At 40.2% G+C, this 13214-nt stretch overlaps 1 protein-coding gene across 1 annotated transcript; it reads left to right on the forward strand.

Annotated features, from left to right (window-relative positions):
- Nucleotides 1–273: 273 nt before the first annotated feature.
- LOC102211375 (cadherin-1-like) lies at nucleotides 274–9462 on the forward strand (the record flags this gene model as incomplete). Its single annotated transcript, XM_005752509.2, has 9 exons — nucleotides 274–378; nucleotides 1081–1195; nucleotides 4455–4543; nucleotides 4691–4912; nucleotides 6149–6289; nucleotides 7322–7477; nucleotides 8170–8311; nucleotides 8604–8776; nucleotides 9334–9462. Coding segments are annotated over exons 1-9 (1218 nt in total), but the record flags the coding sequence as incomplete, so codon positions are not given.
- Between the last annotated feature and the right edge of the window lie 3752 nt (nucleotides 9463–13214).

The following is a 13214-nucleotide window of genomic DNA, read 5'->3' on the forward strand; positions in this document are numbered from 1 at the left end:
TTTTCTTTCTATCGGGTTGTTTTTCTTTACTCAAAGAGATCAAATTATTGGTGGGGGCAATTCAATAATTGCCGGATATTGGTGGGGACATGTCCCTTCCGTCCATGCCAAATCTACGCCCTTGTGTGAAGTACTCAGGAACAGAAACAGAAACTACCATGTTATGTCTCTTTACGCATGACGGAACCAGGGTGTTGCGCACCTGTAACCTGACATCATCTGCTGAAAGTACTTAAACTTACTTCCATCCAGCTCACACCCAGTTACTGAAGCTACAATTACGGTGCGACAGGAAGAACAGGAATATTAAAGAGGGGATTTGGAGAGATGGGGACCGCTTGGTTTGCGGTTTTTGGCGCTTTAGTCATCGTTTTTCAGGTGAGACGTCTTCCTTTTGTTATAATTAATTTCTGCCATTTTCCATTCTGTTTAAAGTTACTTAAAATAAATATGGTTAATGTTACATTACCTGCTGCAATTAAATAAAATTAGATTCATTTTCATGTGGAAAGCACCAAGTCAAAACAACAGTCACCTCAAAACCCCAGCAATCTAAGAACCACCTAGGAGCAAGTACTTGGTGACAGTGGCAAGGAAAAACTCCCTTTTAACAGGAAGAAACCTCCAGGAGATCCAGACTCAAGGAGGGGCAGACACATTTGTTGTGTTTATGCATCAAGTAACCTTTTATTGTAAGAAGAACACTTTTGTTAGTCATAGCACTTGCTGATACTCTTTAAATGGGCAGAAAAAACTTGTGCAGGATTTAAAAACTAATTAATCTGTTTCACAGGCATAGCAGGCTTTTTCCCCCATATCCCTCCACGTTGATTCCCATTATTCCACTGATGACGTTGTGTTTTGTAGTTTTATTGTTTCCTCTGAAAAATGGCATATACACATGTCTTAAAGTATTCATATTATGCGATGCAACAAAAGTATTTTAATTGTTGTTTAAAATGCCAGTTATAGTTATTGTTATATTGTCTTGTGTTATTCAGTTACTCTTATTTTCTCTTGCTTATGATTAGTCACTTTATTATTACAGGTCCAACCAAAATACTCTTTCTCCTCTTCTAGGTCTCATCACCAGAAATAGCTGCGAGGTCGACATGTGTGCCTGGATTTGAGTCAGAGCTGTTGATTTTCAGAGTGTGCAGGGAACATCTGAGGACGGGCATGAGACTGGGCAGAGGTAAGAACAACCCAGGAATCTAGTGTCTTACTGGTAACCTGAATGAAATGGTTGATGTTTCTTAACATATCATAATAGATATGTGAGGATTTGTTTATACAAACCTGTGGGAGCATTTGGACGTGAGTTACAGCCCTACATGAAAAAACTTTTGTAAAGGATTCCTCAAGATGGCCTTTAACAGGTTAGCTGCTTACGTTGTTCTCGGTTGAAACCCAAACAACATCATACCATTTGTTCCAGATGAAGTTTGTCAGAATATTCGAGTTCCCAATCAGAATTTTCATCTGGACCTCAACTCCAAGTTTCATCTTGGAAATTAGCAGCATCCTCCATTTAATTGTTGTCAGTCCAAGATGGCAGCAATGAAGGTAACAATACTATAATTTTTAATCTGTTCTGCCACAAACTGTTGTTTGTGATCACTAAATAAAGCATATGTAAGGCACTGACAAGGCTGTGTCCAGACACCCATATTAACCCCCCCAACCCCAAAAAAACAAACAAAAAAACAACAACTATGATGCTGTATTGCTTGCAATGTATGAATAGCTCTACCTTGCTTTGAAGTAAAACACGTCTGTTTTTTGGTGCTTTTCCAGCTTAACTAGTTGTGGCATCCAACTGCATCTGAGTTGTAAGGTTTCTGGAATGCAGATTCAGCTCTCACACTGCTCACAAATACTTTTAACCTCAGGTCAGAGCAATGTCACCAAGCCTGTTTAGCAGGTTTTGCTATTCAGATGTTATGAAGCACTGAAAGAGAAGGAGAACTCTGTTGGTTTCATAAAACTGAAAGATGATATAAAACATAAGTGGACTGTAGCCTTTTTCAAATTAACTGTAGTTATGCAGGCTTTAACATGAATATTCACTTGTTGCCTTGCTTTATTTGCCTTTAGTTGCTTTTATATAGTGCCAAATCACAACAAAAGTCACTAAGGTGAAAACAGAGAGACAGAAAACTATGAATACATTTTGGCACTTCAATTCAAGTGGGGATGAAAAACTGCCTTTTAAAAGGAAGTAACATCAAACAGAACCAGGCTCAGAGGAAAGCATCTGCCATCACCGGGTAGGGGGTGAGGCGAGGAACACTGAAATGATATTCATATCAAAAGTCTTGCGCGACATACAACATAATGTCGAGCAAACAATTTAATTTCACAGATGCAGGTATTCATTGTCATTCACACAATTAAATTCCTTACATGTAAACATTTTGTTACATTTAGACACACAAAGAATAAAGAGGAAGAGCAGTTAGTGAGACAGTGATGTCAGGTGGAGTGAAAGAAACTGTTTTTCTCATATCTAAAAGAGTTTATCTCGCAGTACTTGTTACAGTAAATGACATACTGATCTTTGCTGGGAAAAATATAGCAGGATTCCTTCATCAAACCACCTGCTTAACAAGCTGTGAAGAAGAGTTTACTGTTCAGCTCCCCCAATTCACCACTGTTTGTTTTACACAGCAAAAAATCTACATTATAGTATTGTACTATAATCACACCTGTAGGATGTGATTATAGATGAACAGATAAGACCCACATAATGTTTCAGTTGCACACTTTGACAGCAGCTGTGGCTTTCTATCACAGTGCTACCTGTGACGTGGAGGGGTGGGTGTAAAGAGAGGCATCAGGTTTACTAGAATTTATTGTTTTATTATAATAGATTTTTAGGCTTTAGTAACAAAATATTGCCAATTTAGGATAAAACAAAAGATAAATTGTTTGTATTAAATGTTACTATTTCAAAACATAGAAATAAAAGCTTTTTTGCCTGCAAAAAATGTACAGGGGCCAGTGTAAACTCTGTGCTACTGACCTGAGGCCGTTAAACTGGACACCGAATTATTAAGATTAGTTTTTAACATTAATTAATCTACATTATCAGAGCATCTATTTCCAGCTCCAGGAAACTTCAATGTGCAGGACAAGACTCAGTTCTGTGAATGTTTATGCTCACTTTGCTTCATTTTAGCCGCCACATGTGCAACGTATGCACTCATTTACTAGTGCATGTAGACACACACACAAGAACACATGCACACGAACAACAAACATTTTTCACTTTTTTCCCTTGTCTCTTGAAAATGTACTGTTGCTCATTAATAAGAAGTATTTCTAATCCAGTTCTACCCATTATCCAGTGGAATCATGGGTAAAACTGGTTAAGAAACAAAGAGCAGCCTCCAGCAAAATTCAGTACTTAGCAAAATAAAAAAGAAATTTCCTGCCTCAGGTGGAAACCACAAAAATATTTATCACGATATACATTTGAAAATTTGCGATAACGATACAACTGACGATATAATTGACACTAGACAAAATACTTTACAACTCCACAACTTTCTTAGTGCAAAAAAAAAAACATCAATGTATTTTCACTTAAACAAGCAGCTGCTTTTTGCATTAAAGCTATATAAAAATTTAACAGTGCAAATGCAAAATCCTTGCTGACAGTTTAACCAAAAGGCATTTCCAGTGGAAATTGGCCGACATATCCTCAGCATAACCATGTATAATATCCACAAAACTTAAAAAGAGCTTATACACACAATATACGGTAATGTTAAGCACAGTACGTATCACTCCGCGAGGCTCCTCCCTACGATAAACGTAATGCTCCGACAATCCATCAAGTGTTGCGGGTTTGAAGCTTAGCAAAGTCGTACTAAAGCATCAGTCAGTAAACACAACCAGAATTCATACATAAGGCACACGGGATTATAAGGGGCACTGTCGATTTTCAGAAAAATCAAAGGATTGATTTTAAGTGTGCCGTATTTTCCAAAAAACACGGTAATAACGACGGCCCGCTAGCATGCGCTACCAAAAATAGTGCTTTGTTGTGTATCTGACGGCTAAACCAGTTCCACACTGAGGTTTTCACAGTTTTTACAAACCAATTCTGGTTCATCTGTTTCATTCAACGATCCGCTTTCGCCCTTCTCATTCTCTGTCGCCGCCGTGCCTTTTTCGCCATGTGCGTATGAAAACAAAGGCACTGCGCATGCGCGTTTTACCCATATTCTATTGCGATACTTCATTTTCTTGTCATTGCCCAACATTATATCGGTATTACCGTGAACGGTATGATATGGCCCAGCCCCAGTGAGTATTCTGTTGGAAAACACTAAAAAATACAGCAACACTACCAGCAGGACATATGCAGCAAGGTGGTGTAGACTTGCCAGTTATTTCATTACATGTTCCACATTTATAATGATTCACTTTTTTCTATCCTTTCTCAGTGGGCTTCACTGACTGCACAAACCGCACAATATTTCTTTTCGGCACTGATGACAATCGCTTTGGTGTAAAGGCAGATGGTGTATTAATGGTGAGTTAACTTGACGGCAAAGTTGGAATTACTGTAAAAATCACAGGAAAGTTTGTATAATTGTTCTAATGAAATGTAGAAACTCATTTCTAATGAATTGAAGTGTAGTGGATGCACTAATAAAACTTTTGTTTCTTTACTTTCCAGGTAAACAGAGAAGTTGTTCTTTATAATGGACACCAGAATTTCTTCATCCACTCATGGGACTCTCAAGGTCAGAAAATAACCGTTCCAACCAGGGTAGTTCATTATGAGCATCACCATGGACACCATCATGGTCATCAATGTGGAAAGCACCACAATGGAGACCACATAGAATACAGTCATCAGCATCACAGTACTGAAGTGAAGTCTGCTGACCACACAGAGGTAGACACTGTTTCATACGGGACTGTTTAATGTTTTATAGACACTGTTTAATGGGGCATGAAGGAAAAGTTCAAATCTATTTATATTTTTTTCAAAACTACACATTTACAGACAGGGCAGGACTGATAATCTGGCATATTGGACATTTTCCTGGTCCACTGCACACTGACAGCATCCCATTCAATCATTCCACCTGACACAGCCTTCGCTGTGCAAGTTTAGTGTGGAAGAATTGGCAAACAGGTGGAGCTGAAAAGCTGAGAGAAAACAATAAAAAGAATATAAGTGGTACCAGCAACTAGTAACTGGGCCTCACAGTCACAGGATGATGCTGCTAGCACCAGCTGTGGAGGAGTGAGGAAGAAGTGATGGAAGATTAGATTAATGTGGTAAGAAAAGTGAAATGAATGGCTACTTTATCCATGAGCCACTGCTAACAGCTAAAGTGTAACTTTTAATGCTAGGGCCAATTTTTTTTGTCGCAATCCTTTCCATTCAGATGTGAAGGTTGTTTCTGGAAATCATCTCTTTATTTTGCATGAGAGGCCAGACTTTTACCTAATGTAATTTTTTTTGAAGTGTTCTCCCAGCTTCATGAAAGTCTTTCAAAGTGATTTTTCGGACATTGAAAATTATTTAAAAAGTAGCCAAACTGGTCCTGGGTACCCGAGAAGGGAATTTTTTTCAAGCTTAATTTTAACCTTGCAGCTTAACCTTAAGCTGCAAGTGTTGACTTGATGGATGTACATGGGCGTAAAACTCTTATCAGCTGTTTCTACTGAGTTTTGTGGGGCTGGGATGATGTCTTTGTAAATGTGTGACAGGACTGAACACACTAACACCTCATGGAAAACCTCAAATTTAAAATTCTGCTCCTCAAATACAATACTTGAGTAATCAGTCCCCATTTTATCTTAATGACTTTAAAGTACCGTATCACCCCATTAGAGCATTTCGCTCTCAGACTCTGGGCTTACTTGTGGTTCCTAGAGTGTTAAAAGTATAATAGAGAGGCAGAGCCTTCAGCTTTCAAGTCCCTCTTTTGAGGAACAGCTTCCAATTTTTCTAATATTTTGTTCGATTTTTGATGAATTAGCTGTCTTAGGTTAAAAATGGTGTAGACGATACACAGTCACAGATTCTGAGATATATTATAAGATCTGTGGTCCTCATTACAATTTCTGAGTCTTCTTCTGTTCATGCTTTTGCCAACAATATGTCTGCATGTTTTCCCAGAATGCCACTGATCCACAAGCGCATGTTCTTCAATTCCCCAAGTCTGTTGGAGGACTGAGGAGGAGGAAGAGAGACTGGGTTATTCCTCCTCTCAATGTTCCTGAGAATCAGAGAGGAACCTATCCCCTAAAAGTAGCTCGGGTAAGGGGAACTGAATGACTTTTGTTGACATTATTTGTGGACAGGATTTCTCTGTTGTTCCTCTGCAGTCAGCACGTGTTTTTCCCATTTTTAGTTGTCACTATTGAATCTCCAGAATTTCCAGTTTTTTTAGATGCCTCTTAGTTATGAGCTAACTTTGTTAATTCTAGATAAATAAAATATCTATGAAAGAGAATGAAAAGTTATTGCTTTAGGGAAAGATCTAAAGTTTATGTGCAGTAATGAGAGCAAGATGTTGGCAGTTAGTACATTGACACTTGTTTTATTACTGTCTTTTCCATACTGTGTGTTGGAAATTGTTGGAATAACATAATTATTCTAAGAAAACTACAGAGTTGTGTTTCACGCTATATACTGTATATTGGTTAATTTATCTTACGACATCCACTACTGTGCCGTCTTTCTCTGCTCTCTTATGTTTGATATCAGGATAACCAGGATTCTGTTGAATATTAATGTGCATAGCCTCTTTGCTGTTGTATAAACGTTAAATGAACTGGTTCATGAACAGAAATTTTTTTACTTCTTCATTCTCTTTCTGAGCACTCAGAGTGCTTTATACAACTTGTCATATTCATACGAGGACTTTTTCCCATGCTTTTTTTGTGAAAGTGCTTTCTAACATTCACAAACATTATAAAGCAAATCATGGTTAGTATCTTACTCAAGGATATTTGAAAAGCAGAGTGAAGTAGATAGGGATTGAACCACCAACCTTATTATCAGTAAATTACCTGCTTGACATCCTGAGCAACAGCTATCCCAGAACTGTTATCCTCATCACTGAGAGTGATTTAAGTCAATGTGGTTTTTTCCAGATCCGCTTAGAGAATCTAGCAATCTTATTGATTTGAGATCACAAGATGACTGAATCATTCTGATCTGTGTATCAGGATAACCAAGAATCTCTTGATATTTTTGAAGATGAACTTGCACAGCTTCTTTATTGTTGCATAACCTTTACCATAGACAGTGAGAGTGATCTAACTCAGTCCTGTGTGTTTTTTCCAGATCCGCTCCAATGAAGATAAAACAAGGAAGGTCTTTTACAACATCACTGGTCCAGGAGCTGATCTGCCTCCTGTTGGTCGTTTCAGAATGGACAGAGAGACTGGAAATCTGTATGTAACACAGCCACTCGACAGAGAGGAAACAGCCGAATATCTAGTAAGCATCCCCACTTTGTCCAAATGTTTTCCAAAGTGTGTATCTTTTGATGATCATCAAAAGATACACACTTTCATCACACTTGATGATGAAGGCTTTTATTCTGATTATCCTTTCATGTGGAGTGACTTTGGAAAACTTTTTTATAAACATTTTATGTTATAAGTTCTGTTAAAATTGTTTGTTTTTGATGTTCTTTGTACATCACATAAAAGAATCAGGCCCCATCTTATCTTAATGAGCTTAAAGTACCGTATCACCCCAATTAAGTGCTCTCAGACTGCAGGCTTACTTGTGGTTCTTAGAATATTTAAAGTACTCTTCTGTGGAACCAGCTTCCAGTTTGGATTTGAGAGATAGACACCTTCTCTACTTTTAAGATTAGGCTGAGAACTTAGAACTTTTTTCACTCATTGTGTTTATACACTGCCCTGCATTCAATTATTAGTTATTATTAATCTCTAGCTTTCATGTCAGCGTGTCTTTTGTTTTGTCTCCCTTCTCTCACCCCAACCAGTAGCAGCAGGTGGCACACAAAAGAAAAGAATCACAACAAAAGTCACATCAAGACACTAAAATCTTTGCTTTGTTTGTATTGTGTGTAGATTAAAGGTGTAGAGATAAATGAATTAATTTAAAGGTGAATCTGAAACTTTCTGAATCAAACATGTTGAAATCTTTTGCCTGTGTAGTTTGAAGCACATGCTGTGGCTGACGGAGCAGGACAAGCTGAGGCTCCTATGGAGATTATAGTACGTGTGATCGACCAGAACGACAACAAACCTTATTTTACGACAGACTACAAAGAAAATGTTGCTGAGGCCACGGCCATCGGTATGTTTAAACATATTTTTGACATTATTTTGTTTTCTTGTTGGCACTTATTTGCAGTTTTCTTTATTTTTGATACTATCTACAATTCTCATCAATAGAAATCAATGTAGTGCAGAGGTTTAAATGCAATGAATTTTAAGATAACCTTCAGAAAATTACAATGTGGGTTGGAATGAAATTAGACTTTTTACACTAACTCTATTTTGATTTAATAAATTCTTAAATGAAGCAGTGTGAAGACCTTCAGACACTTCTGCTCTTTATTTCCTTTTTCTGAATTCCTCCACTCCAGGGACTGAGGTGGTTAGGGTTGAGGCCAAAGATGACGATGAGCCAGGTACTGACAACTCAGAGCTCCGCTATCGTATTCTGAACCAGGACCCACCGCTGCCCACTGACAACATGTTTGAAATCAACCCAATTACTGGAAGCATCAGAATCACTGGTAGAGGACTGGATAGAGAGGTAAGACTTGTTAAACCACATTTAACATACAAGTGTCCTTTTACGCCTGAAAGTGAAAAAGCATTTTTATGAATCAGGATCAGTAGTCTGCCTATCACTGCTAGAAATCAATCACAAAGAGGGCACTGCACCAAAAACACTGCTGGTGATTTCTTGGATGATGATAATATTTACCTTTGAAGTAAAACCTGAATTTACTGCTGAAAACAAACACTGTTCTTGAAGCTTAACTTTTACTTTAGAGTCTAATGGTCTCCATTTCTAGTTTGTGTCATGCTTGTCACAGTTTCACCACTGCTTGGTGAATAATACACTATATTTAAAAAGTTTGACTAAGGCTAATATCAGATAATGGCATCAGGTTTGCATGTATTTGTCATAAGCAAAATATTCTATGAGTTTATCTTCAGCTTTTCAGCAGAATGCCAGGCCTTCATAGGTGAAGGGTTTTAGTCACTTTGAAAGCCGTGTGTTACAGAGGTCTGTAAACTGATGTCAGTGATTCCTCCTTCCTGTTGATGAGCTGATCTACCTTAACAGTCCTCGTCTCTTAACAGAAATATCCACAGTACACTCTGACAGTACAAGCAGCAGATATGGCAGGAGAAGGGTTATCCGGACAAACAAAAGTCATCCTCACGGTGACGGACAGCAATGACAACATTCCAGTCTTCACTCAGAAATCTGTAAGTACAAAGTACTGGTAACTGGAAACTTCCTGTTTAACTGCTGCTTTTTCACTCTGTTAAAGCAGAACACATTCAGTCTGTATCTAGCTGCCTTACTAATGTTGCACTCACACATACTGCCACAGCTAATGCACACCATTTAACAAAATAAGTCCACAGCATGTGCAGTGACGCATGTGAAATAAGAAATGACACAAGGAAAAAGTATTGAACATGCTTACTGATGTTTAATACTCCATCCAAAAGTATTTTGGATTCAAGATGCCTCCTTTATGGAGAAACTAGTCGCATGCATGCACACAAGCAGTTTTCAAATCCTGAAGCTTCTGTGGGGCACTTCTATGAATTCTGAAAATGTATAGACAGAGCCGAAGCTCAGGTGGATTCTGGTCTCAGGGCTGGGCCATTCTAGCAGCTTTATTATCTTTCTCTGTTACCAACTGAGTCTTTCCTTGGCTTTGTGTTTGGAATCATTGTCTTACTGAAGCGACCATCCTTGCCTCATCTTCATCATCTTGGTAGATGGCATGGTGAGTGGGCATGCAGACCATGGCAGTTGAGTGCATTGCTTATTACTTTCTTTGAAACAATTGTAACTACTGCATCCACCCTGCAGGGGCCTGTCCTTCCATAATGGTTCCTACTCTTGCTCCTCTTTCTTGGGTTTCTGCTGCTTGAGTTATTCTCTAAGCACGTGGTCAGTCATGGCCATCTTTTAAGCAATGGTTTAGCTAGAGCCAGCTTGAAAGTCTGTTGTCCATCCATCATCTTCTCCTTATTCGAGGCCGGGTTGCAGGGGACGCAGCCTAAGCAGAGAAGCCCAGACCTCCCTCTCCCCGGCCACCTCCTCCAGCTTGTCCAGGGAACACCAAGGCGTTCCCAGACCAACTGAGAGGTATAATCTCTCAAGCGTGTCCTGTCCCTCCTCCAAGTGGGACACACTCGGAACACCTCACCCAGGAGGCATCCTTGTCAGATGCACGAACCACCTCATCTGGCTTCTTTCAATGTGCAAGAGCAGCGGCTCTACTCTGAGACCCTCCCGGATGACTGAACTTCTCCCCCTATCTCTAAGGGAGATTCCAGCCACCCTTCAGAGGAAGCTAATTTCCACCCCTTGTATCCGCAATCTCATTTTTTCGGTCACTACCCACAGCTCGTGACCATAGTTGAGGGTAGGGATGCAGGTCGACCGGTAAATTGAGAGATTTGCTTTTACGCTCAGCTCTCTCTTTATCTTTTAGAGAGCTTGTCCATTCAGACACTGAGTCCGAATGGACCATGTTCAGCACCTCCATTGCCGAAGCTGCTACACTGAGCAAGGTTGTTGGAGTCTGTCGTGATGGTAACCCCTGAACCAAATGGTGGACACCAGAGGTGAAGGGAGGCACCAGGCTAAAGAAGGAGTCCTATTGGGCTTGGTTAGCCTGTGGGACTCCGGGGGCAGCTGATAGGTATCGACAGGCCAAGCGGAATGCAGCTCGGGCAGTGGCTGAAGCAAAAACTCGGATGTGGAAGAAGTTTGGAGAGGCCATGGAAAAAGACTTTTGGTCTTGTATGAATAGCCGGTTATTAGCGATAGGTTCATCTCGGTTGTGGGCAAAAGACCTGCAACTGACAAATAAAGGCTATCTCATCTCTCATCTCATCTCATCATATTTAAGATTTTAGTATTAATTAATGATAGGACTTGAGCCGTCTTGTAGGAATTGGGTCTGAAAGAAATGTTCATCCTTTACTAGAAGTGATTACCAAAGTTAACTCAGAAAGATCTCTTGGAAAAAAATGTCTAAATAAATATCAGTGGTATTAAAAGTAGCTGCACATAATTTTATGTTTGTGATTTGTTGGAGTGTTTTTTTTTTCTTTAATGGCTAAAATTTTATTTGTGAAGAAATTCATGATGTCATTATTATATACCATCAACAGAATGGTTGGCTTAACAAAGCTCTGACATTTGACATATACATGTGAGTCTGGCTGCGGTGCTGAAGAGAAACCTAGGATTGTTCTTATTTTCTTTAACCTCCTAAGACCCGAACTCTTCCACGGCATGCATTTTAATTTCCCTTTGATATTTGGGCTGGTTGGGACCTGATGAACTACCTGATTTTTTTTTACCATGACTTCATCCACAGCAAGGTCCTCTGGTTTCTGTCGATGTGAATTATAATTTTACAGAATTTACATTTACCCTTAGCCAGCAGTTTTAAATGTCCCTCAGTGTCGCCTCTTCTAGTCCCTGGAAGGCACTTGACTATGATTGCTGGTGTCTCTAGCTTCACATGTCCCAGAACATCCATCTCCACTTTTCCAAGGCCGGGTTGGGGGGGGGGGGCAGCAGCCTAAGAAGAAAAGTCCTGACCACCCTCTTTCCGGCCACCTCCTCCAGCTTATCCGGGGTAACACCAAGGCATTCCCACACCAGCTGAGAGATATAATTTCTCCAGCGTGTCATTGGTCTGCGCTGCAACATGCTTGGGACACCTCACCCAGGAGGCACCTAGGAACCATCATTGACAGATGCCTGAACTGACTCAACTGACTCCTTTCGATGTGGGGCAGTAGTGGCTGTACTCTGAGCCCGTTCCAGATGGCTGAACTCCTCACCCTATATCTAAGAGGCAGAGTCGAGCCATCCTTCGGAGAAAGATCATTTCCTCGATTTCCTTCTTTCAGGCCTACCCAAAGCTCATAACCATAGGTGAGGGTGTGGATGTAGATTGACCATTAAATTGAGAGCTTTGCTTTTATACTCAGCTCTCTTTTCATCACGATGGACTGGTACAGTGTCACTGCAGCCGCAGCACCAATCTTTGTTGATCTTCTGCTCCTCTTACTTGTGAACAAGAATTTAAATTAAAACTTAAACTCTTCCACTTGGGACAGTAAATTGTCCTTGACACAGAGTGGGCACTCCATTCTTTTCCGGCTGAGGACCATGGTCTCAGACTTGGAGATGCTGATTGTCATTCCTGCCGCTTCACATGGATGTGAACCACTCCAGTGTGAGCAGGAGTCTGCACAAGTAGAAGCCTTTTGCAGCCTATTACAAGTGTTGTTATTGCTAAAGCAGGCCGATGACTGACTAAACATCTGAGCAGGAAAGTGCACGAGGCACAGGTAAAGAGGCCATGCTGCTAGCGGGTTGGCTATGAGCTAAGCTAAGCTAGCAAATCCCTAAAGACACACTGAGTGACTACTGTGAATAGGGTTGCCAACCGTCCCTTAAAATACGGAATCGTCCCGTATTTCGAAACAAAAGTACACGTCCCGTATTGAGCTAATAAGGGACGCACTTTGTCCCGTAATAAAGTGAGAATCAAAAGTAGTCTATAACTTTTAATGGAATTAACGCTTTGTTTGAAAACATAATTCCCAGCCCCTCTCCTGCTTTGTGACCAATGAGCTGACAGCACACTTCTGACAATTCGAGTATGACAGTTCAGATTACCGCTCATCTAATTGGTCGAGGAAAGGTCGCTTGCGGAGAAAATACCGGAAGACAACAGATGACCACAACAAGAAGCATGGCCAACAGTGAAACAAACGCCGACACTGCGGTGCAAGTCTCGGACGACAGTACACCTAAAGCTGGGCAGACACTGTGCGATTTTTTTCAGTCACGATATTCAGCTCCTGCTCAAACTGCACGATTGACTCGCAGGGTTAGAAGTTGGTAGGTCACGATGCAGGTCTTACACTATACGACCCGATGCTCTGATGCGACCTGAGAGCTCACACTGTGC

Source organism: Pundamilia nyererei, unplaced genomic scaffold (genome assembly GCF_000239375.1).
Source record: "Pundamilia nyererei isolate P.nyererei 1_Seehausen unplaced genomic scaffold, PunNye1.0 scaffold00363, whole genome shotgun sequence".
In the NCBI taxonomy this organism is placed as follows: Eukaryota; Metazoa; Chordata; class Actinopteri; order Cichliformes; family Cichlidae; genus Pundamilia; species Pundamilia nyererei.